Raw genomic sequence first — 24053 nt, 5'->3', positions numbered from 1 at the left:
TAGTACCGCATCTATGCCTCTGAAAGCTTCTTGCTTGCAAAGGCCATGGGTCTACCATCCTGGAACAAGAATATACCTACGGCATAATCACTAGAAAATGGTTTTCTTGGATCCACAATCAACAAGAAGGATGCCGATGCAGCTAGCTCCTTTAGGGCTCAAAGCAACGATCTAACTTGTCATTCCAAACCACCGAAGGACTTATCTTGTCTTTCTTACTTCTCATCCCCTTTAAAAGTTGAGTAAACAAGGCTGCAATCTTGACATAAGCCTCGATGAACTTCTTGAAAAAGCCAATGAAACCCATGACAAAGTGCCAGACAATGAAAGAGACCTGAAGTTCACAAATACAAGATGCCCAGGAACTAAAGGAAGATCATATACACCAAAATGTGGTTACAGAGCTAGAGTCGGCAGCACGAGGCACACCGTAGGTGCAGCCAAGATCCTAGAATATGCAAAAAAATAGGCCTAGTTCCACAGGAGTAGAAACAGGTTTACAATCTGTCATTTGGAACCATTCTAAGAGCTGCTAAATGTATTTCTCTGAGATAACATGATGCCCCCCTCAACAGTTATAAATTGGATACCCAAATAGTAATGCAATAGCCCCATGTCGGAAACATTAAATGCATGTTAGAAGTCAGCTATGAAAGCTAAAATGTGTGCTTAGAATTGGGGTATCTTATATGTAGATGTCATCTACATGGGTTTAGTGATTCTGTCTCTGCAGCCTAAGTCTGATGGACATAAGAGGCATCAGTGGAAATGCATCCTATCTTGGTGCAGGATCCATTTCATGGTGTTTTAAGAAGCATAATACAGTCAGCCTTTCCTCTACATAAGTTGAAATACAAGGCTTTAACCACCTCAGTCTTTGAAGCTATCTAACTGAAACAATACTTGTAGGAACTTGGTCTTTATGGAGTTGATGGTCCTACTCCTATTCTTTGTCATAATAAACTGAGGGCAAAGCACATGCTTATAGCCCAATCAGCCAACATAAAGCAGGCCGACTGGAGCATAAAATGGAACATGCTAGAAAAGGGTGCCAAAAATGTGGAAAAAATTCAAAAAAATATGGGAAAATTTTCCAAGCTGGAGGAGGTCCTCCAGAGGTGCAAAAACAATGGGGAAGCACCCAAAATAGTGGAGATGACCCCTCCAACACCTCCTATTCAGCTCCACTCAAGAGGAACGATACCAACGCATGGAAGTAAGTCATCCAAAGTTCGTCTGGAAAGCGCCTTGGTGAAGATGTCCGCCACATTGTCCCCGGTAGGACGATACTCCAGTGCTAAGGTACCGAGCACCAAGTAGTCACGAACCATATGATAATGAATAGCAATGTGCTTGGACTTCGAGTGGAAGACTGGGTTCCATACAAGAGCCATGGCACTCTGACGATCAGAGTAGACAACGGTAGGCATCGGAGGAGGGACATGGAGATGATCAAGCAGTTGATGAAGCCAAAGAAGCTCTTTGACTGTTTCAGAGTAAGTACAACACTCTACTTCTATTGAAGAGCCGACGACTGTAGGCTGCTTCTTCGTTTGCCAAGAAATAAGTCCGGTATGAAGTAAGTAACAATAGCCCATAGTAGCCCTCCCGGTATCTGGACCACCTACCTAGTCAGAATCTGAATATCCAATCAAATCAAGACTAGAGCCATATGAAATCCCATGTGTCAAGGTGTCCGTCCTGTATATATCTCAGAACACAAACAACAGCCTGCCAATGAGAAGTATGTGGTGCTGAAAGAAACTGACTTAGGATACTAACGCTCTAAGCAAGATCAATGGTGAGATGAATAAACGAGCCAACAAGCTCTCTGTACTGAGTACGATCATGACGCCATGTGGGCATTGCCAAACCTCCATGCCAAGAAAGTAGTGAAGTAGACCAAGATTAGTCATCTCCAAGGTACGACTCAGAAGATCCATAATCATAGCAGAACGGTCGGGGTCGGATCCAATGAGAACAAGATCAACATACAAAATGATAATCACAATGTGATCCTTCTCTATCAAAACATAAAGGTTACTGTCCGCAGGAGTTCTCTCAAAGGAATGAGAGAGAGAGAGAGAGAGAGAGAGAGAGAGAGAGAGAGAGCATCGATCTTTTGGTACCACGCCCTGGGAGCCTGTTTAAGGCCATAAAGAGCTTTCCACAGAAGATAAATATGGTCCTTGAAACCATTGCAGATGAAGCTAGGGGGTTTCTCAACATATATTTCCTCTTAAAGGTCCCCGTTGAGAAGGGTGGACTTGACATCCATCTGAAAGATAGGCCAAGAGAAGTAAGCAGCAATGGCAAGAACAGTGCGAATGGTGGGGTGGGAGCAAAAGTCTCCGAGAAGTCCTTGCCTTCCTTTTGGGCATAGCCCTTAGCCACCACGCGGGCTTTATATTTGTCAAGTGAACCATCGGCAAGAAACTTCACTTTATAAGTCCATTTGACGCCAATAACCTTCCTATGAGAAGGGCAGGAAACAAGTTCTCATGTGTGATTACTGTTAATGGCATCCATTTTTGGCTCCATTGCAAGCCACCACTCAAGTATTTGTAAGGCCTCCTCTGGTGTAGAAGGCTCCACATGATGCATCAAGGAAGTCATGAATGCAAAATTAACTATAAGCATGCCAACACTCTAAGGTTGTAATATGGCAGATCTCCTCAATCCGGATGGAGCAATCCTAGACTGATAAATGGCCGAAGAAGGGACTTGAGAATCCTGCAATGTAGAGTGAAGCCACCACAGAGGGAGAGAGGTACTTGGCGGAGGCAAAGGAGAGGTAAGAACCAATGGTGAGGGTGGAACCAAGGACGGTGTTGATGAAGTCTTCCCATCGACCACCTTTGTGGGAGTTGATGATGTACACAACAATGTTAACTGCTTCAGCCCAAAACTTTTGAGGAAGCTGAGAATGAGAAAGACGAGATCGAGCCATCTCAACCATAGTCCTGTTCTTCTGTTCTACTACCCCATTCTGCTAAGGAGTGTGGGGAAAAGAAAACTGTCTCTGTATGCCATGAGAAGTACAAAAGTCAAAAGTCAATGAATGCTCGAGAAGTAAACTTGCCACCATTATCGGAGTGCACTTTGACAACTTTGAGGCTAGTGTTGGCCTCCATCATAGCAACCCATTCTTTGAACTTTGTAAATGTCTGAGATTTCTCCGGCAAGAAAAGACCCAAACCTTCTTGGAAAACTCATCCACCAATGCCTCCTGTGGAAATGAATCCCGATGTTGCTTGCCTTGTAGACAAGCTGAGCCGATGCCAGACATCCAAGGTAGTCGAGGCAAGCTCTAGTGAAGAGAAGGGAAGATGCCCATAGCGGGCATGCCAAAGAGTAGTATCCTCCTCTGTAAGAAGAGCCTGATGAGAGGCTAGAAGTTGGAACAGATGAGAGTGATCAAGATTGGGTTCCTCCTGAAAAATGGTGATCCTATAGAGACCACCTGTCAAATCCCCACCGGATCTCCTCGTGGAACGCTCCTGGTACGATACTCGAAACCTGCAGACAAACAAACAACATGGGGGTGCAGGCCTGACTCACCTCCCAACCATGACAGCCGTGGGCAAGCCCATAGTCTTGGTTGTCCCTACTGAGCCATGAGCTGAGCTAACTAGGTTGACGTACCAACCAATCTCCACCTCACGACATCCCATACCGCCACGAAGCTACTCTCGTGGGCCTCGAGATTGCTGCCGGCCTCGGCTGCGTAAAGCAGGTGCACGTCTGCACTAGATCCAGGCTCCAGACCATAGAGCTCTCACAAATCTCATGAGACTCTATATGACTAATGACTAACCTTGGCCACCCTTTTATAGGCTCTTGGCCGGTCATCGGGCGTCCACACTTGGGCGCCCGCTCGTCCATACTTGGGTGCCCGCCCGTTAGTCTATCCCTAACTCAGCTTGCCAATCAGCCTACCTAGCTCCAAGCTTTCCCAAACCTCGAAGCTAGTCTTGTGTGCGTATAGCACACGGTAGATATACACTGTGCACATGACATACTCCCCTTCCTCTAAGAGCTCACTCCTGAGCTCACTAAAAAGCCAGGGTAATCTCTCTGAAGAGTAGTCAATGTCTCCCATGTAGCGTCCTCCTCAACACGATCCTTCCACTTGATCTTGTATTCCGTGATAAGCGTATTACGCAATCTTCGTTCACGAAATCCAAGAATCTTTTCAGGTTCGTGCGAAACAAATGTCATGTCCTCGACATCTATAATTTCTTGAGGAGTAACTAACTGGTCTATTCCACCCAGTACTTTCTTAAGTCTACTGACATGAAATACAGGATGAACTTTCACATGAGAAGGAAAATCCAATTCATATGCAACTGAACCAATCCTTCGTGTAATACGAAATGGTCCACAGTATCTAGGGGATAATTTCGGAGATCGACTTGTCCGTAAAGTCTCAAAATCTTTCGGAACTCGCAAATATACCATCGTTCCTTCAGAGAACTCTCAGGGTGAACGATGTCTATTAGAATAAAATCTGTCTCGGTCTTGAGTACTTCTAATCGATTCCTTCGCAACTTGTAACATTTCCTGCATATCTTGCAAAAAATTACGTGCTACATCATGCTGAAGTCATGAGAATCCTACTGTAACAGGTGATCTAGGTTGAAAACCATACATAAGCATGAAAGGACTAAAACCTGTACTCGTATGCTTAGTACTGTTATATGCAAATTCTAACATAGGAAGATAATCCTCCCATGAACTCTATCTTTTGGATACATATGCTCGAAGCATATCCTCCAAAATCTGATTCACTCTTTCAGTCTGGCCATCAGATTGAGGATGATATGAGGAACTCAAATTCAAAGTTGTTTCCAACTTCTCAAAAATAAGTTTCCAAAAATCACTCGTAAACTATCACTGACTATGTCCTGCGGTAACCCGTATAGTCTAAACAATTGCTCGATAAACTGCCGTGCTAATTACGTAGCTGTAATAGTCTTCTGGGTCGATAAAAATCTAGCCATTTTTGTCAAGCGATCTATCACAACCCAAATAGAATCATGGCCTTGATGTGTTCTTGGCAATCCGGTAATAAAATCCATGGAAATACTTTCCCATTTATTACCTGGGATTTACAAAGGATGCAACAACCCAGCCTGGCTAAAGCGTTCAGCTTTATTTGCCTGACAAATTTGACACTTGAGAACATAATCTTCTACATACCTTTTCATCTTTGGCCAATAAAAAGTATGTTTCACTAATGATAGTGTCCTATGTACCCCAGGGTGTCCAGCAAAAGAGGCGTCGTGACACTCCTTAAGAATCTTGGACCTAATGTCCGGGATATGTGGTACACAAATTTAGTCATTACGGAATAGTAAACTATTTCGAATTATCCATTGGCCTCTTGCAGCCTGAATGGTAGACTGCTCAGTCATTGAGTCTTGGTCAATCAATGAGCTCCCGTCCTGTATCTTCTGCCAAAATGGACCAAAATAACTATCAGTCCTGTAAAGCTCTCTCAATGACTGAAATAAGTCAGTAGAAATCTCGATGGACGACAAAAGTATCATCATAGATACGAGCTGAATGAATGACTTTGTCCAATGTTTTGCATTTGTTATTTTTAACCTGTAAACGGTATGAGTCTGGTAAACCAGCTACGAAGAACCCCAAAAGAGTAGTCGGATCCATCTTTGTAGCTTTCATTTGCAAGTCCCTAAACTTCTGGAGATAGACCTCATAAGTGAGGTGCTGCGAGGTCATGGTCAAAGCTGTAAACTCGGCAACAACATCATAATCATCCTCTTTCTTGAGGAATTCCTTCTTGAAGACGTCTTCGAATTGTGCCCAAGTTGTTGGCTTAGGGTTGAGTTCCTTCCACCAAAGCAAAGCTTTGCTAGAGAGGAAACCTGTTGCTAACTGGATCTTTTTTCCATCATCATATGGATGAAACTGAAAATGGACCTGCCACTTATGTAGCCAAGTGTCCACGATCTCCTTGGTACGCTGCTTTTGCTCGCCCCCGAACGGTTCCGAAGTAATGTTGGGGCCTAAAGTAGAGGCCAAGGTATCCATACCCGAAAGAGTGGAGAGGGTAGTGGTCAAGAGGAAGATGGAGTTCTGCAAGGCTTGCATCTGCGCAGTAATTTGTGCCTGACGTTCCGAAGAAGAAGCTTCGAGAGCAACTTTGAACTCTTGGAAATCTGACGTAGGCCTGGGCGCCTGCCGGCCTGGCCTGGGTGCCTGCCTGCGTAGGCCTGGGCGCCTGCCGGCCTGGCCTAGGCGCCTGCCTATGTAGGCTTGGCCAACTGCCTACGTAGGCCTAGCCTACTTCATGCGTGCGCCTCCAACAACATACGACCAACACGCGACCGTCCTCCAACAGCACACGACCAGCACGGGACCACATCTCACGCTTTTTCTCTCTCGTTCAACCAAAACAAACGAACATGCTTATTTTTTTGTGTTTTCTCTCGCCAGAAACTGTTTACACAGTGCAAAAACATCTTTCCTCTTCTTTGCAAAGCAAACAACCCTTTCTAGACCACAATCTCCATCATCACGGGTTCCTATGATGAAAAAACAACATACTGAATCTGAAAAACAGCAGTATGCAAAAACAGCAAGCTTTTTGAACACGTACCTTTCTTCGACCTCATCTTCTCTACCTACCGACTTGCTCATTCACGAGGCATGCTCTGATACCACTGTCGAATCCCCGCCCGATCTCCTCGTGGAACGCTCCTAGTACGAGACTCAAAACCTGCAAACAAACAAACAACATGGGGATGCAGGCCTGACTCACCTTCCAACCATGACAGCCGTGGGCAAGCCCACAGTCTTGGCTGTCCCCACCGAGCCACGAGCTGAGCTAACTAGGTTGACGTACCGACCAATCTCCACCTCGCGACGTCCCATACCGCCACGAAGCTACCCTCGTGGGCCTCGAGATTGCTGCCGGCCTCGGCTGCGTAAAGCAAGTGCACGTCTGCACTAGATCCAGGCTCTAGACCATAGAGCTCTCACAAATCTCGCGAGACTCTATATGACTAATGACTAACCTTGGCCACCCTTTTATAGGCTCTTGGCCGGTCATCGGGCGTCCACACTTGGGTGCCCGCCCGTCCATACTTGGGTGCCCGCCCGTTAGTCTATCCCTAACTCAGCTCGCCAATCAGCCTGCCTAGCTCCAAGCTTTCCCAAACCTCGAAGCTAGTCTTGTGTGCGTGTAGCACACGGTAGATACACATTGTGCACATGACACCACCCTCTTGTATGCCCCGAGCGATAATCCTGTGAGAATCTCTGTGAATGATCTCCAAAATCAAATCATCGAAGTATAAGCCATAGCCTTTCTAGGCTATCTTAGAGATAGAAAGTAAGTTTTGGGATAGCTTGGGAACATAAAGAACATTCTCCAGGTACTCAGGTACTGGGACCTCCCTAAGGGAGTGACTAGAGGAATATTACCCATAATCGGTGTATCAACAGGTTCATTGTTTGCAAGTCAAACCTACATAGAGACAAAGTGAGTGTCCTCCAAGATATCCTTGTTGTGAATCGTGTGAGAAGTAGCCCCGGAATCCACAATCCCGTCCTCAAGAGAGGTAGTAGTCTGTGCCTCAGTGGATGTGGTGCACTCTTCGACTAGAACAAAGGCCACATCTTTGTCTTTGGATTCGGATTCTTTGTCATCGGAGTCCTTCTGTTTTGACTTTTTTTCTCCTCATCTCTCTTCTTCTTGAAGCAATCGGGTCAAAGATGACCATCCTTGCCACAGTAGTGGCATTTCCTCTCCATAGATTTTCCCTTTTCTTTTCCTTTATCATTATCCTTGGAGCCTAAAGCAAACTCCTCTGTTTTTATTACCTCCTTTCCTTTGGGTTGCCACTTGGGCTTCCCTACGGCTGAAAAAGCTGACTCGATAGGAGAAGAGTTAGAGATCTTCATGAGATTTAGCTTGTCCTGAAGCATACCAATCACCGCATCCACTAGGGGAAGAACAAGGCCAAAGGAAATGGTATCCTTAAAGGATTGATAAGATGGAGGAAGTTTGCCCAGTAAATCAATGACAAAGTCATCATCGGGAATTTGCACTCACAAGATGGCTTGTTGTTGACGGATCTTCTTGAGTTCTTGCACTTTGGCCATGACATCATCCGTCTCGATAATCTTCACCTCATCGAGTTGAGCTTTTAAATGAAGCTTGCGGTTGTAAGTGTTCCTCTGAAAACGGGCTACAAGTGCATCCCATAATTCCTTAGAGGTTTGGGCACCTTTATCCATACCAGGAAATTCCGAGAGAGATGACCGGTTCAAGCCGTACGAGATGACTATGCGAGCCCAAAGATCCATGCTGGTCCAGGAATTCACAGTATGCGGTGAGTTGGTTGCGAGGTCGGGGTTCGGAGTAGAAGCATCAACGAACCGCCAAAGATCAAGACCCACCAGAAACTATCCAACAAATCCTCAATCCTAAAAACGCTCTGATACCATGGCAAAGTGCCAAACAATGAAAGAGAACTGAAGTTCACAAATACAAGATGCACAGGAACATAAGGAAGATCATATACAACCAAAGGTGGTTATAAAGCTGGAGTAGGCAGCACGAAGCACACCATACGTATAGCCAAGATCCTAGAATATGCGAAAAATGAGATAATACAACTGAGGGCAAAGCCCATGTTTATATAGCACCTAGAGAGCCCAGTCAACCAGCGTAAAGCATGCCGACTGGAGCATAAAATGGAACATGCCAAAAAAAGGTGCCAAAAATGTGGAAAAAATCCAAAAAAATTAGGGAAAATTTTCCCAGGCTGGGAGAGGTCCTCCAGAGGTGCAGAAACAACGGGGAAGCACCCGCGGGGAAGCACCCAGAACACTGGAGATGACCCCTCCAACAACCCAAAAAAGGTTTCACTTGCCTAATCGTCCGTAGAATTGGCCATTCCAAGACTTTTCAAACTTTATCCGGATCAATCCTCACACCATCAACAAAGATGATCTGATCCATATACAAGAGTTCCTATTTAAAGAAGTCACACTTTTACTTCACAAACAGCTTCTCTCGTCTCAAAATATCCACAAAGATCTTGAGATGTTGTAAATGCTCTTCTAATCACCTATTGTATATCAATATGTCATCCAAGAAGACGACAATCCAATTCCCCATATGGGGGAAACAAATCATTCATCGTGTCTACTAGAACGTGACAGCATCATTGGTCAACCCAAAGGGTAGCACTAAAACCTCATAAATGGCCATACCGCGTGCAAAATGTACTCTTAGGCACATCCTCATGTTTTATCCTAATCTAATGGTCACCTGGACTAAGATCGATCTTCGTGAAATAATTTGCACCTTGAAGATGATCAACCAGGTCATCCATCCTTGATCAAGGATACTTGTTCTTGACGATGAGTTTGTTCAATCCATTGTAATCAACACAAAAACGCATACTACTATATTTCTGAGAGAGAGAGAGAGAGAGAGAGTGACTGCAGACAAGATCACCTTCATAGATTAGTAGGAGGTTTACAATGGTGATAGCCAGCAATTGGGCATTACAATGTGCTTGGGATTGGATGATACAAAAGTGATGAGAGTTGCACACCCAGATTAAGCTTTTTAGTTCAGTACTTTTTCATTTTGCTGGGATGACAGAGGATACCCCATACAGGTACACCGATTTGTCTCATAGGCCGAGTTCGGTCTTTTGGAAGACGTTAGTAAAATCTTTCTTTCTTTCTTTCTTTCTTTCTCTCACCAGATCATGGAGTCCGCAGACCAGCGCAGATTTGGCCAGTTCTTGCTAGAGGCACATCGCCACAGAGAGACACTGCTACAGACTCAAACCACAGGGAGATGTGGGTGACAGCTCCAGCTCACTGATTTCTTCCAAAGATCTATCCCAGTGCCTACCCTGACACAGGAGGGGGTTACACTTTAGCGCGCTGCGGACCTCCGAGCCAAACGGAGAACGAGAGCACCAGGCTACCAGACTCCAAGACTACATCAGAGGGAGATCATAGAGATACGGGCTCGACATCAGATCATATCCAGGAGCGGCTAGCTCACTTACACTCACACCCAGAGATCATGCTCCGAGGTATTTTTGCCTCGCCATTGCCTATGTATCACATATTACACCCCATTATGGTACTGATTGGAGCTAGACAAATATGCATTGCATTCTTGTATACCCTACGCATATAGGTTGCATACTGAGCCTCTAGCAGTAGTGCTCCATCCATCACACCCCCCCACTAGCTTAGTACTTTCATAGTTTATTTCATGTTCATTTTGTCCTTTTTCTTTTGGACATCCAGAAGACATTGATAGTTGTACATTGATTTGTCTCATAGGTCGAGTTCGGCCTCTAGTAGACGTTAATACAGCTTTCTTTCTCTTCTATGCTTCCGCGTGTGCATACTCCAACATGGTATCAGACGTCTAGGTCCCGGCTGCCCATCTGCATTTTTTCTTGCTTCCCTCTCCTCCTGCATTTTTCTGGACTGCTGCATTTTTATTGAAGTGATGTGTTTTCTGGAGCAACCAGGTGGCTGCGTTTTTTCTCCTGCTCGCCCTCCTTCCTCTCAGCAGTTTCTTCCTACCGTGCTCCTGCCCCTTGCATTTTCTCTTGCTAGGTGCAAAGTGCTGCGTTTTGCTTTCCTAAGTGTTCGCAGCAGCTTTGCGAGGAGTGTGGGCTGTTTTACAGAAGTGGAGGGTGGTTGTTTTGCGCATGGTTCATCTTGACAAGCAGCTCCAACGGTACTCCTTTCCCAACTTCCCTCCCCTTTTGGTGATTGCTTTCCGGATAGTTTAGCTGGACTGTTTTGCTGCTGTCCAGCCCCTTTCTCTCTCAGATTTGAGAGGGGATTGATTGGTCCTCTTGCTTCGCTCCGTTGGAAAGTGCTCGAGAGAAGTCTTGGAGTGCTGAGATTTGCAGTTTTTTGTGGCGTTCGTTGTTGCTGTGGATATGGCTCCCCCCTATACGAACAAGGAGGACAAGTTGGATGGAACCAACTATGCTCATTGGAAGCTATATCTACGGGTTGACAAGGGCAAGTCTTCATTCCAGAAGAAGAGCAAAGACAAGATACAAGACTGATTTGGATACTTCTAGTGACTTATCTAGGGCTCCCAGGGCGCTTCTGGCTCGGGAGGACCAAGATGATGTTCTTCTCTAGTTATACATATAGTTTCCCCAATGTGCTTCTAGCCAAAGGAGGCTTGTCAACGGGAGAGGGGAGCTATTAGCAGCTTCATTTTTTGGTGCCTGGGAACAGTGAGTTGGATTCCAAGCATAAAAAATATGGCAAGACAAGGTCAGCCGTGGGAGCTATGAACTAGATGTGTTCCAGGTTCATTGCTTGGTATAGCAGAGATTGTGGATAGAATGTGTTCCAAGTTCATTGTTCGAGGTTTTTTGTACATGATGTGTTCGTAGTCCATTGTTGGGGGATTATGGGCGTGGTTTGTCCAACAACTCATCATTCTATATACTTGAAGTTCCCTGCACCCTAGTGTGGGAATTCGGAGCCACGCAGATTTCTTTGTTGTTCACGGTGGCATTTTGTTTTGAGGAGTCAAGTTGGTAGGTGCTTTTTCCGAGGTGTATCCGGTGCTGTGCAATACTGGAGTGTCCATGGTTGCATCTTCATCAACTTATCTTCTTCTAGCTTTTGCACACTATGAGCTGCAAAGGGGATGTTAGAATTTTGTGTCTCTTTAGTGTGGGAACATGGCCTTTTATTTGACACACTTGTATTTTTCTTGTTTACTAGGTCGTGGGCTGTTTTGTCGGCCAGCTACATGGCCTCCTTATATAAAGGCCTCCTCTCATCACTCTTGTATCATCCAATCCCAAGCACATTGTAATGCCCAATTGCTGGCATCACCATTGCAAACCTCTTGCTAATCTATGAAGGTGATCTTGCGTGCAATCGCTCTCTCTCTTTGTGTCTCTCTCTTTCCTTTGTCTATGCTTCCACCTGTGCATACCCCAACAGCAATTGCTGAGCAACCTCGTCCTTTTCTCCCTGGTAAACCGATATGGTTACCGGGAGACAAGATTTCTACCAAGCAACAGCTCAATCCCAATCACATGGTCTACTACCCTCACAAGAGGAACACCACCGGTGGACAACACATCATGATACTCACATAAAATTTGATCCAAAATTTCATGTTCCTTGGTTGTTTCATTAGAAGCGACAAACATTAGATCACAAATAGATGATCTTAAAGAAATTCATTGAAACAACACAACAATTCACTTTCAGAATCAAAAAGAGTTTCATGTATTTTCTCGGCTAGAGTCTGAGTCGCATATACATCCGATAATCTACAAGGGGCATCACCTCGGATTACAAAAAGTTCACCATCATAAACAAAGGAGAGCCTATGAGATCGATAATCTAGCATTATCGTCTCACTCTTTTCAAAAAAAAGCATGACATTCCTAAGATAACATCAACTGAATCAAGGTTCATGATAAGGAAGTCCAAAGCCTCCTCTCGGTAGTCCTAAATCTGAACCACCAGCTTAGACACCATTCAGTCCCAAACTTCCACATCTGCACCCCTAGCAAGTCCGACCACATAACGATTGTCACTTGCCACAGTGGATAGCGGAAGTGTCCGGGGCCCGGGCATTTACTGACGCCTCCCCGATTAGTGGTGTCCATCTCTTCTTGCCTCTAGCGTGCTTCTTAGGATTACATTGTGACTGACTATCCTCTGATACACTAAGATTACCTCGATTTTTGTCCTTTGAGGGGTTTTTGATTTTGTGAGTTACATGCAAGCTCACCATATCATCAAAGTTTTGGTGTAAGGTAGATATCGTCCAGTGAATGAATATGGTTCCTTCGAACCTCATAGTCTATTGAAAGGCCGAGCAAATAAAGCATATACACCAACACATGTGGCCCTCAAGGGCCTTGCAACTGTTCGCTAGGTCTTTTAACTCCTGGGAATAGTTGTCCAAGCTCTTCTTTCCCATCTCCAACTTAAACAACCGTTGAAAGTTGTCAATCTTGTTTATGGAGACAAACGAAGCCTTAAACAAAAGCTTAAAATCAGCCCATGTAGTCAGCTTCACACAGAGATCCTTCCACCACATGAAGCATAATTTTAAACAAAAACTTAAAATCAGCCCATGTAGTCAACTTCACACAGAGATCCTTCCACCAGCTGAATCTGACTAATACACTGAGGCTCAGTGTACTTGTACAAATCAAAAAAGGCAGTCCACTTCCTGAGCCAGCTATCCAAGTAAAGCACCTCACACTCTTTCTTCGCATCCGAAAAAGGTTCCAGATGGAAAGAGACTTCCAAAGGAGGATCACTAGCTGCAGCTTGAGGAGGCTAGGAGCGTAGCTCAACTAACCGTCTCTTTAATCAAGAACAGTGGAGTATAAAGAATCCACAAAGGGAGATGCAAGAGGTTGAGGAGTAGGTGAAGGTTGACCGAGAGGTAGAGGAGGTTGCACATAGCCCATATTCTGCTGATAGGGTTGAGGATATGCAGTAAAAGCAGAGATAGGATCATTAAAAACCCATACCGCTCCATGAATGGGCTGTCCCATATATGCTAAGATGGTATCTGAGATCTAGAAGTTGTGCGTACTTGAGTGCAGAGTGGTGCCTGTGTAGACTGCATGGTAGTATCGCCCATGAGCTCGTGTATAGAGATGACAAGGTTACGAGCTCTCATGTATAGAGATGACAAGGTTACAAGCTTGTATATAGATGGCAAGGTCGTCAACTAGCCACCAAAAACATCCACATAAACGCCCGAAGTTGCTTGTTGTTCTGCCATGGAGTAGAGGATGCACAAAATCAGCAAATGTGCAAAGAATTAAGAAGTGCAGAGAGTTAAAGATGGTCTCTAAGCCAGCTATCCAAGTAAAGCTCCTCACACTCTTTCTTCTCATCCGAAAAAGGTTCTGGATGGAAAAAGACTTGCTAAGGAGGATTACTAGCTGCAGCTTGAGGAGCCTAGGAGCATAGCTTTGCTAACTATCTCCGTGAATCAAGAACCGTGGAGTACAAAGAATCCACAAAAGGAGATGCTGGAGGTTGAGGAGTAGGTGAAGGTTCACCGAGAGGTAGAGGAGGTTGCACATAACCCATATTCTGTTGATAGGGTTACGGATATGCAATAAAAGCAGAGATAGGATCCTTAGAAACCGATACCGCTCCATGAATGGGCTGTCCCATTTATGCTGAGATGGTACCTGAGGTGTAGAGAAGTGTGGTACTTGAGTGCGGAGTGATGCCTATGCAGACTGCATGGTAGTATCGCCCACAAGCTTGTGTATGGAGATGACAAGGTTAGGAGCTCGTAATAGAGATGACAAGGTTACGAGCTCGTGTATAGATGACAAGGCCGCAAACTAGCCACCAAAAGCATCCACATAAACCCCCAAAGTCGCTTGTTGTTCCGCCATGGAGTAGGGGATGCAGAAAATCAGCACATGAGCAGGGAATTAAGGAATGCAGAGAGCTAAAGATGGTCACTAATAGTGGGTAGGTATCATAAACTTCATCTTTTTACAAAAGCATAACTCACAGAAGTCGGCATTCAGCCCACGCATCAAGCATGCAGGCTATTATGAGTATATACCCCAAAAAAGCAAGCTTATCACCAAAATCATCGGGCGGCCAACATTTTCCCTCCCCACCCCTGGGCCTTTTTTAGCCTAAAGGCCACTTATGCTTATGTATGCCCAATATAACCCACGCAAATACTTTTTTGGGAACGATGTGTGCTCTTGTAGTGCGCCCATGCTCTCAGCCACACGGCAGTCCTTTAGCCCACCCTATACACGCATGTATGGGCCTTCTGTTGCACAGCCAATTACACACAAGTCTCCCCATCGTTTGCAGGTATAGCAGGCAGTGCTGACGGCAATCAAAAAGCATGCCCAGCACGCTACAGTACACCACCTATCATCTCTCTCTTCCACGCATCCTCCTCCCAACAAACACCCCTCCTACATGTGCTAGGGTTTACAGTCACTTTTCTCAGGAACTGCTATTTACAGCCATGTACACAAAAAAAAAGCATCCAGAAGAGTAGAGTCCGAAAAAGCAAGAACTCCCACGCATACCAAAAAGCACATAGGATTCAGCCCTCTGCAAAACTTGACCAGCCTTCTGTATAACACAGAAAAACAGTCCAAAAACCTACCAAGGTCTAGGGTTTCATCCACAAGCACATGCATACAAGGAAGGTCTGTCATAGAACAGCAAACACACAAAGACATAACAAAAAGCTCCTGCTTTTATAGATAAGCAACAGCCAGAAGACTGTTCTCCTTGCATATCTAGCCACACCATCTTCCCCATCCTCATCTGACTTTACTGTCATTCGCCCTAAGTGTCCCATACCACCAAGCCTTGAAAAACAAAAAGCAGCCCAAAGAATCAAATCCAAAAGAAGCCCAACAATGGATTTTCTCCTCTCCTCCTTTCAGAGTGTGAAGTCCTTGCGTCCCATTATCCATACCACCACAACACACCCCTCCGGTGTATGCACAGAGTAGTCTCACCGGCCTTGGAGTCCATGGTATGAGTTCTCCCTCAAACCAACCCCAGAAGTCACTTATATAGGCCTCCTATAAACCGGCAGCTATGAATAGCCCATGCCTCATAAATACCACTAACCTCCCCATAAGATGCCTAACCCACAATCCTTGGTTAACCTAACCTAACAAAAGGCCTCTCCTTGGTCATGTCTTTTCCCGCTCACCATGCATCAAGGAAAGGGGTGTCTTCTATTGTGTGTCCTCTATTCCTATTTGCCTGCATCATTTCACTCCATGCTCCTTGGGGGTGTTCCAAATAGGGAGACCTGTCACCTTATTTGCAATTTGATATCATACAGCAATTTTTTTGGGAAATAAAAGCACTAGTTGAGAATATTATCCCAAAAGGATGAAAGGCACTCACTTGTACAAGGTCATGATAGCGCCTTGCAATGGCATCAAAATGTGGATCAACCCCTTGATATTCACGCAACCGTGTTACCTGCAAAATGGAGACTTTAGGAGGCCTGAAAACTGATCAATTTATTTGAGCTTATGAAAAACAGTTCAAAAACAAAAATGGCCCGAGCCTGCCAAAAAACAATGAAGTACTCAGACCCATAGACAATGAGATATATAGAAACTGCCCTTAGTTAGCAGTTTTGATACTTAACAGCTCTATTGTATGCTGCAGTTGCATCTTCTTTGGCCTCCAGCAAATGACCCCTGAAACACCAGTATTATTAGCTGGGTTACAAAGACCATGCAATTGATACAGAGCCATAACCAAGAAGTTTAACCCCCAATGGCATCAAAATTTTCCAGCTTTGTCACCTGATTTTATGCAACGCAGGTATGGACTCCTGTGTGTAGGTATCCCTAAGAAGAAGATGCTCCAAAACTCTGAATTTCAATAAATATTGCTTTGTAAGTAAAGCTACAAAAAGAAAGAAGGGGATGGGGGAGCAGACTAAAGCTGCAGAAAACTGGCTGCACATATACGTTGGTGAAACCCCTGTTTCTAGCAGGCAAAGCAACATCAAATCAGCCCTTAGTAGCCAAAGTTGCTTATAAGCCTGTCCTAGTTAATCGGTGTTTAAAAAAAACTACCAGACAGGAAGACAGACCTCAACTTGGCATTCATTGTTTGGCATCGCTTACACAGCCAGGATTTTCTAAGCCCATCCTGCAAAGAAACAATCATCAATCAAGGCCAGCAAACAATTTTGAAAGAGACAAAATAGCTCCAAATGATTACATATTGATGCTGATGTTGTAGCTTGAAATCCTTCACTATCTTTAGCAAGACTCCCAAGATCTGCTCAAGTACCTGTAAGTTACAAGGGTTAACAAGTATGCCAAACCTACAACCTTTGGTCTCAATATGAAACAAATCATGAACGAGATAGCTGCATGCATGTGATTCCATCACTAAGCAGTTTGGGGTGGTGGGTACTACCACATGCATGCACACAAGGAGTTGTCCATTGCTGTTGCTTTTGGACACATCCAGATGTGCAAGCTTGGGCATGTACATGAAAGGACCTCACTAGGCATGGAGATGGTTATGTGCATGCACATGCCTCCAAGCATTTTAAGAAAAACATTTTGAGCTGCAAAAAATTTCTAAGTCCACCACAAAATCCTCAAGGAACTTCAAAACCACATGCAAAGAGTGTAATCATACGTTGTAGTATTCAGCAAACTTCCTGTCAGCAGAATAGAGGTCCTCAAGTAAGGCCGCCTCTTCCAACTCAATTTCTTCAATGGCGGACTTAACCCTGTGCATAATTCAAGTTATCAGATACTAATGAAGCAGTGCCATGCCCCACAACACAATAACATGAATGGCAGTAGCATCTGGAAAGCCATCAACTTTATCTACACGAACAATGCAACAATAAATGGGCCTCTAAAACCTTTCTGGAAGGCGCAAACTTTTTGACAAATTCACTCCAAAGGCATCTGCCATTGCCAATGCAAATTTTTGAGTGACAAAACAAGGTAGCAGCAAAAACAACCTAGCCGATTCCAAGAAAGCAGTTACCACAACTTTAAGCATATCAATATCTTAACCCAATCCTGAACACAATCCATACCTGAGTCATACACGACAAAAGATGAGGCAAGCAGTTCATTCTTGACTTTTAACCGAGCCTCCAGTTCAGGAACAAGTGCCATTTGGTAGCTTGTGCTATCCTGCAAAACATGTGGAAACACCCATAAGCACCTTACTGCACTTTCATGCTCTATATTAGGTTTTAATGCTCCAACTGAAAGCTTTCAGCACCACAAATTACCACCAGGCCAGCAAGGTGTGCTAATAATAAGCAGTTTTTGTAAGTGCCACTTTAGATGGGTGGGGCAGTGCTCACAGCAGGCAGTGGCGGTCGCTCAGCAAGTGGCAGCGGGAGCAGCAGTGGGTGCTGCAGATGCAAAGGCAACAGGCAGGAGCGCAACGAGCACTGCATTGGTGGGGCTGTCATCAGCAGCAGGCGGCGGCCAGAGCAGCAGGCATTGCACATGCAGAGGCAACGGGTGGGGTGGCACACAACAAAGTATGCAGGGCGTATGTGCAGCTGGCGACGTGAGAGGGTGCAGTCTCGGCGCGCCGGGGCCCATGAGGGGTTTGGGCGTCTGGGCTTGGCCCTTGAGAGGTGTGGGCACCTGGGCAGTGGCCATGTGGGCATAGTTGCAAAAAAACGCGTTTCAAACTTTAGGCTACTCGTTTGAAACGTGCAAACGTTTCAAACGTTTGAAACGCGTTTTTTTGCTGGGCCAGTTTTTTTTTATGATAGAAAACGTACGATGCAGTATCTCCTGGCATTTCAGTTTTGAAAGTGACGCTTGAAAGAGACGTTTCCAGCCTTTGAAGTCTTCCAGGTTTGCTTGCACCCCTACCTACGCACCAGTCCTTCTCCCCCGGCCCCTACGCACCGTAGGTAACAGGTTTGTACTAACCCTAAATCCTGATTTTTTCTGATTTTGGACCAAATTTCAGATTTGAAATTTGGGCATTTTTTGCCAGGTTGCCTACATTGGTGCATGCACACCTTGCCTACGCACCAAGCCTACTCCTCCGGCCCCTACGCACCCTGCTTCTCAGGTTTTTAATAACCCTAAATGCTGATTTTTTCTGATTTTGGACCAAATTTCAGATTTGAAATTTGGGCATTTCTTGCCAGGTTGCCCAAATTTCTTCATTCATTCATCATGCCTCGGGCTAAGGATGCCATGTGGAACCACGTAACTCCTGTGAGCAGATATGGGGGTTCAGGCACAGAAAGGTGGAAATGCAATTTTTGTGCCAAAGTGTCAGGTGGGTCTATTATTAGGGTAAAGGCCCATTTTACAGGAGTAAGAGGGGAAGGCATTGGCCCTTGCAGTCAAGTACCAAGAGAGGTTGTAGCGTCTCTTCAGCAATGGAAGAGAGAACATGAAGCAGCAAAGGGAATTCAGCCTATTGATGATGATGTACAGGATACAGATTCTGTAGGTGATGTGTCCAAAAGAGCTAGGACAGAGGATGATTTGCAGAGTCAAGCAGGTGGGTCTAGCTCCATTCCTGTAGCCCACAGATCTTCATTGCCCACCGTGCCTTCTCTAAAGAGGGCAGGCATTAAAGCAGGCATACAAAAGCAAGCTGTCAAGGAGGCCACACGTGAATTGACAAAGTTGTTTATACAATGCGCTTTGTCATTTCACGTCGTGCGTACTCCTCGTTGGAAGAAGGCCATTAAAGCTATCAGCCGCATTGGGTATGAGTGGGAGGGTCCATCTTATGAGTCCCTTCGCAAAACCCACTTAAGGAAGGAGAAGAAGGCAGTGGAGCTTGAGATGGAGCCTTTGAAGGCAACCTGGCAGAAATATGGATGCACATTGCTTTGTGATGGCTGGACAGACATGAGAAAGAGAAATGTATATAACATTTTGGTGTCCTGTTGTAAGGGCACAATGTTTTTGCGTGCCATTGATGCCTCGGTTCCAGGTACAGTTGTTACTGGAGCATTCATATGGAGACATTTGCGTGAGGCAGTGCTAGAGATTGGCCCAGAGAACATAGTGCAGGTAGTTACAGATAATGGGTCAAATTGTGTATCTATGGGCAGGATGTTAGAGGATGAGTTTCCAAAGATAGTGTGGACTCCATGTGCATCACACAGCTTGGACCTCTTGATAGAGGATGTGGCCAAAATTGGGTGGATTGCCGACCTCTTTAGTACTTCTCGGAGCATGGTGAAGTTTGTCACCAAGAGGCCAAAGGTTTTAGCTATGTTTCGTGCACACAGTGATTTGGAGTTGTTGAAGCCCTCAAACACCAGGTTTGCTTACATGCTCATTGTGGTTGAGAGGCTTGTGCGGGTCCGTACAGGTTTACTCCGCACTGTTGTCTCTCAGGAGTGGATGGCATGGGATGATAGAGAGCATCCCAAGGCAGTAGCATTTGTGCGCGCGGTAATGCGAGACACTTGGTGGGCTGAGGCCCTTGCACTTGTCACGGCCACTCAGCCTATATATAGTGTGCTTCGCATTACGGACATGGAGGGCAGCACCCTTGGACTCTTATATGAGTTCATGGACCGCATTGGAGAGGCCCTAGATCGATGCACTATACTATCAGCTGAGAGGTATGTATCATTGTATGTCATTGTTGTTCTTTTAGTTGCCAGTGGCCACATTATACATTGATATTAATTCCATGCTTCCAAGTGTCGTTGAACAGGATCCAGGACATCAGGGAGGTGTGGAACCGTAGATGGGATTGGTTTCATAGGCCAATCCATGCGGTTGCCCATATACTACACCCACTATGGCGGAATGAGGAGCAGTTCAACAATGAGGAGCTAGAAGAGGGATGGCAGTCTTACATCCAGACCTGGACTGGAGGTGATGTTCAGCTCCTCAGGAAGTTAGAGGATGAGCTCCTAGTATTTCGGAATGGGAGTCATGCCTTTGGGAGAGCCACTGCAGTTTTGAGAGAGACTCAGCTTCAGCCAGTCTCTTGGTGGGAGAAATATGGCATCGGTACTCCAGTTCTGGTAAGTGCCCACTGACAAGTTACAACTTACATGTAATAAGTTTGCACTTTGAAGTAACAACTTAGTACTTACAACTTATATAAGTTGTTTCTTCTTATTATTTATAAAGTTTTCTGTTATCTTTTGACAGAAACGCCTTGCATTACGAGTCCTCTCACAGGATTGCAGCTCTGGTCCATGTGAGAGAAACTGGAGCACATGGGCCCTCTTCCATACAAAGAAGAGGAACAAATTGTCCACTGCTCAATTAGAACGGTTGGTGTATTGTCATTGCAACCTCCGTTTAATTGAGCAGCAAGGCAATCCCATTGAGCCGCGCCAAGTGAATGTCGACAAGATCGACATAGAGAAAGTGAAGGACGTACCAGAGATCCCTGCTGAGGAGCGCGACATCTATGCCATGCTATATGAGGAGATGATGGCACCAGCTACTATGACACGATCACGGGCACCGACATCAGCAGATCATGCATCTACGAGTGCTGAGGCTGAGGCTGAGGCTTCATCTTCTTACGACACAGACTCACATTCCTCAGAGGAGGATGATGCTGAGTAGTTACTAGTTACTACTAGTGACTCTTGACTCTTGACACTTGAGTCTAGAGTTGAGAGTCCAGACTCCAGACATTGGAGACCATTTGTTTTTTCAGAGTTTTTGTATTTGGTCTTTCGGTACAGACATCTGTATTTCAGATTTCAGATTTATCATTTGACACTATTCACTAGTGCTTAGTATGTTGCTTAGTATGTTGTAAGTTGTAACTTGTAACTTCAAACTGGTTATGCTATTAATAATTATATGGGTTTTTGCCATCTATGATCTAATTCCTGATTCCTGAAGACTGCCATGTATCATGTATGATGTATCATGATTCATGTTACATGTATGATCATTGTATGATGTAAATTGTAATCATGTATGATGTATTAAGAATCAGGATTCAGTATGAAATTTGAATCATGGATTCATCATTCATGATGTATCATGATTCATGTATATGAAAGTTGAATGTAGATTTTAGCATTAAACTGTACCAAACATAAATTTATGGACACCCCCCTAAAACAAACCTGGAAAAAACACCTGAAAAAAAATTTGAAAAAAACTTTTAAAAAACTTTTGGAAATTTGTTTGAAACGTTTTTGAAACGTTTCAAACACGTTTCAAAAACGCGTTTCAAAAAACGTGTGGCAACTATGCATGTGGGTGCCCCGTGTGTGGCCCAATGAGGGGTGGGTAGCTGACCCAGGTTGAGGCACGTGAAGGGCATGGCCTGGTGGCGGCCCAGCCAGCTGGGGCTGGTCTGGGGCCATGGCCCTTAAAACCTCTGGAAGAAACATGCTTTCCAACCCATGCATAAGCTCGGCAAAGTTTTGTTTGACATATAAATTTCTCCCAAATCATGCATCCAACTATTGGGAACCCACAACAAATTATCTCACAGACACACATTCGCTTGTTATTGATAAATCTGGAAAGCACACTTTAATGATTTATTCTTGGAAAAAAGCAATGCAGATTTATGGAAAAGCAAACATAGGTTTTATGGGAAAAGCTATGCAAGCTTTTGGAAAAGCAAAACTTCAAGCTATCAAAGTCTCACGGAATCTGGGTTCTAAACCAACTCCCACCAAACATAATTTAGCTATTGCCATAACTATATGCTCATTAGTATCATAAGCAAACTCAAACATAGGGATGTACCTCTCCCAATAAAAGGGTCGCCTGGAGCAGTATGCACAAAGCATAACCTCCAAAACTTGATTTACCCTCTCTGCTTGTCCATCGGACTAAGGATAATCAAAGAAACTACAAGTCCGTCGATCCTTCGGATGACCTGCTCATAGAAGCGTCGTGACAATCATGAGGAATTTCTCTCCTAATCCTAGCACAATCCGGCACACAGACTCTATCATCCTTGAACAACAACCCCTTTCGAATACGATATTGGCTACCACCATGGCAAGTGGGATGACCCTTGAGTCCCGGTCTAAAACAACGGAGCTCCTCACCTCGACCAACTACCAATACCGACTGGAATGCCCATCAGTCCCGCATAGCTCTCTCAATCATGTAAGTCAACACTAATCTCGCTGAAAGACTCACCTCACCAATCCCACACACAGAATCTCTAACCCCACCCAAACTACCCTTCCAATTTCCCTGTCAAAATCTTGCATAACCTCTGTCCACCATCCCTTCCAAGTTCCATCCCCTAATCTAGGTTAACTATCCTCATAAGGATAGATCAAAATCTTGCATAACCTCTCTCCACCGTCCCTTCCACCCCCTAACCTAGGTTAACTATCCCCATAAGAATAGGTCAAATCTTGCATTACCTCTGTCCACCGTCCCTTTCACCCCCGACCTAGGTTAACTATCCCCATAAGGATAGGACATGCCCAAGTTAGAAACATGGATACACCCAAAAACTCTACATGCTCCATATTCTATCGTCCCATACCACTAGGATACACACCATATAAAATCTCATCGTGACTTTAAAGCTAGAGTGCAGGGTGATCAATCCTTTCCCAACTCAGTCTTGGTGCTACTACACCTCCACCTAATGTCATGGTCCAACCTGCAGATAGACCTCTAAAAGAAACAATCAGATAATCCATACATCCAATAAATCTCGTCCTACAAGAGCTTCCCCAGGTGGATATACCTCTGCGATCTGTCCCAATCCTCCCAATTGGCTCATCCCATAAGATGCAAGACTCACAAGCAACAATCCTATGATCGACCAACCATCACGATGGAAGATCATAAAGTAAACCAGTCGAGAAAACGCACACTGATGCTTTCTAAATCCCGTCTCTGCCAACATCTAACGTAACCATTATTAAGCAACATTAACCAAATGAAAGGGGATCAAGGACACATTAAAACACTTCATAACAAAATATTCCATTATATTATGAAGTCCTACTGAATTTACAAAATAGACGGTGGGACCGTAATATCACCCATCAAACATATAGTAGCATCTGTCATTACACGGGACAAAACATGACCTTTCCAATCTACATGGACGTCATGGCCATAAAACCATTCTTTCCCTAGTATAACATCAACCCTATCTACATTCATAATCAAAAATTCTAGGGACTCCGCATAAGTCTGGATAGATATTGATAACTAAGACACATGCATGTCCCAGATCTGTCCATGTGCCGCCACCAGGGTCAAAAAGGATAAGCACACTCTCCCCTAACACCAACCCATCCATATGTATCAAGTCGTTAGGATAGAAGACTACCGTGTTGAAAATACATCATGCAAGCACTTTGACCTAAAACAATAGTATCAGCGGAAGTAATCTAAGGGTTACTTGTCACTTCAGTCAAATGAGCTGCCTTCGGCTTGGTCTTCACCCGCGGACAACTAGCCTTTATGTGACCCTTCTAACCACAAGTGAAACACATGCCATCCCCAAGGTTCTATTGGTGCTTCTGATCCTTATTCGGACTGGACTCACCCAAAAGCTTA

At 44.7% G+C, this 24053-nt stretch overlaps 2 protein-coding genes across 4 annotated transcripts in view; one reads left to right on the top strand and one right to left on the bottom strand.

Annotated features, from left to right (window-relative positions):
- Positions 1-24053, bottom strand: part of AUG4 (HAUS augmin-like complex subunit) — a 91372-nt gene that overhangs the window by 6213 nt on the left and 61106 nt on the right. For all 3 annotated transcript variants that reach the window (XM_086812237.1, XM_086812238.1, XM_086812239.1), the window contains exons 5-12: positions 17618-17717; positions 17438-17483; positions 17206-17299; positions 16777-16848; positions 16646-16704; positions 16353-16421; positions 16193-16244; positions 15943-16020 (exon numbers count right to left, since the gene is read on the bottom strand). In XM_086812237.1, coding sequence (XP_086668363.1) covers positions 15943-16020; positions 16193-16244; positions 16353-16421; positions 16646-16704; positions 16777-16848; positions 17206-17299; positions 17438-17483; positions 17618-17717 — 570 coding nt within the window. The remainder of the gene's footprint in view (positions 1-15942; positions 16021-16192; positions 16245-16352; positions 16422-16645; positions 16705-16776; positions 16849-17205; positions 17300-17437; positions 17484-17617; positions 17718-24053) is intronic.
- On the top strand, positions 18710-21379 carry LOC147629028 (uncharacterized). Its single transcript, XM_086812236.1, has 3 exons — positions 18710-20146; positions 20242-20557; positions 20688-21379. Exons 1-3 carry the CDS (start codon positions 18732-18734, stop codon positions 21111-21113), a joined length of 2157 nt encoding a protein of 718 aa, XP_086668362.1. The 5' UTR covers positions 18710-18731; the 3' UTR covers positions 21114-21379.

The sequence above is a fragment of the Cibotium barometz genome, chromosome 18 (genome assembly GCF_041138505.1).
Source record: "Cibotium barometz isolate CiBa-2024 chromosome 18, ASM4113850v1, whole genome shotgun sequence".
NCBI classification, from domain to species: Eukaryota; Viridiplantae; Streptophyta; class Polypodiopsida; order Cyatheales; family Cibotiaceae; genus Cibotium; species Cibotium barometz.
The sequence above is the reverse complement of the archived record's forward strand: the minus strand, read 5'-3'. Positions and strand labels throughout refer to the sequence as shown.

Bases quoted from the DNA above. Each gene is read 5' to 3' on its own strand.
- LOC147629028 (XM_086812236.1), top strand. From the start codon at position 18,732: ATGCCTCGGGCTAAGGATGCCATGTGGAACCACGTAACTCCTGTGAGC. The intron at 20,147-20,241 runs GTATGTATCATT...GTCGTTGAACAG, and splicing joins ACTATACTATCAGCTGAGAG to GATCCAGGACATCAGGGAGG. The intron at 20,558-20,687 runs GTAAGTGCCCAC...ATCTTTTGACAG, and splicing joins GCATCGGTACTCCAGTTCTG to AAACGCCTTGCATTACGAGT.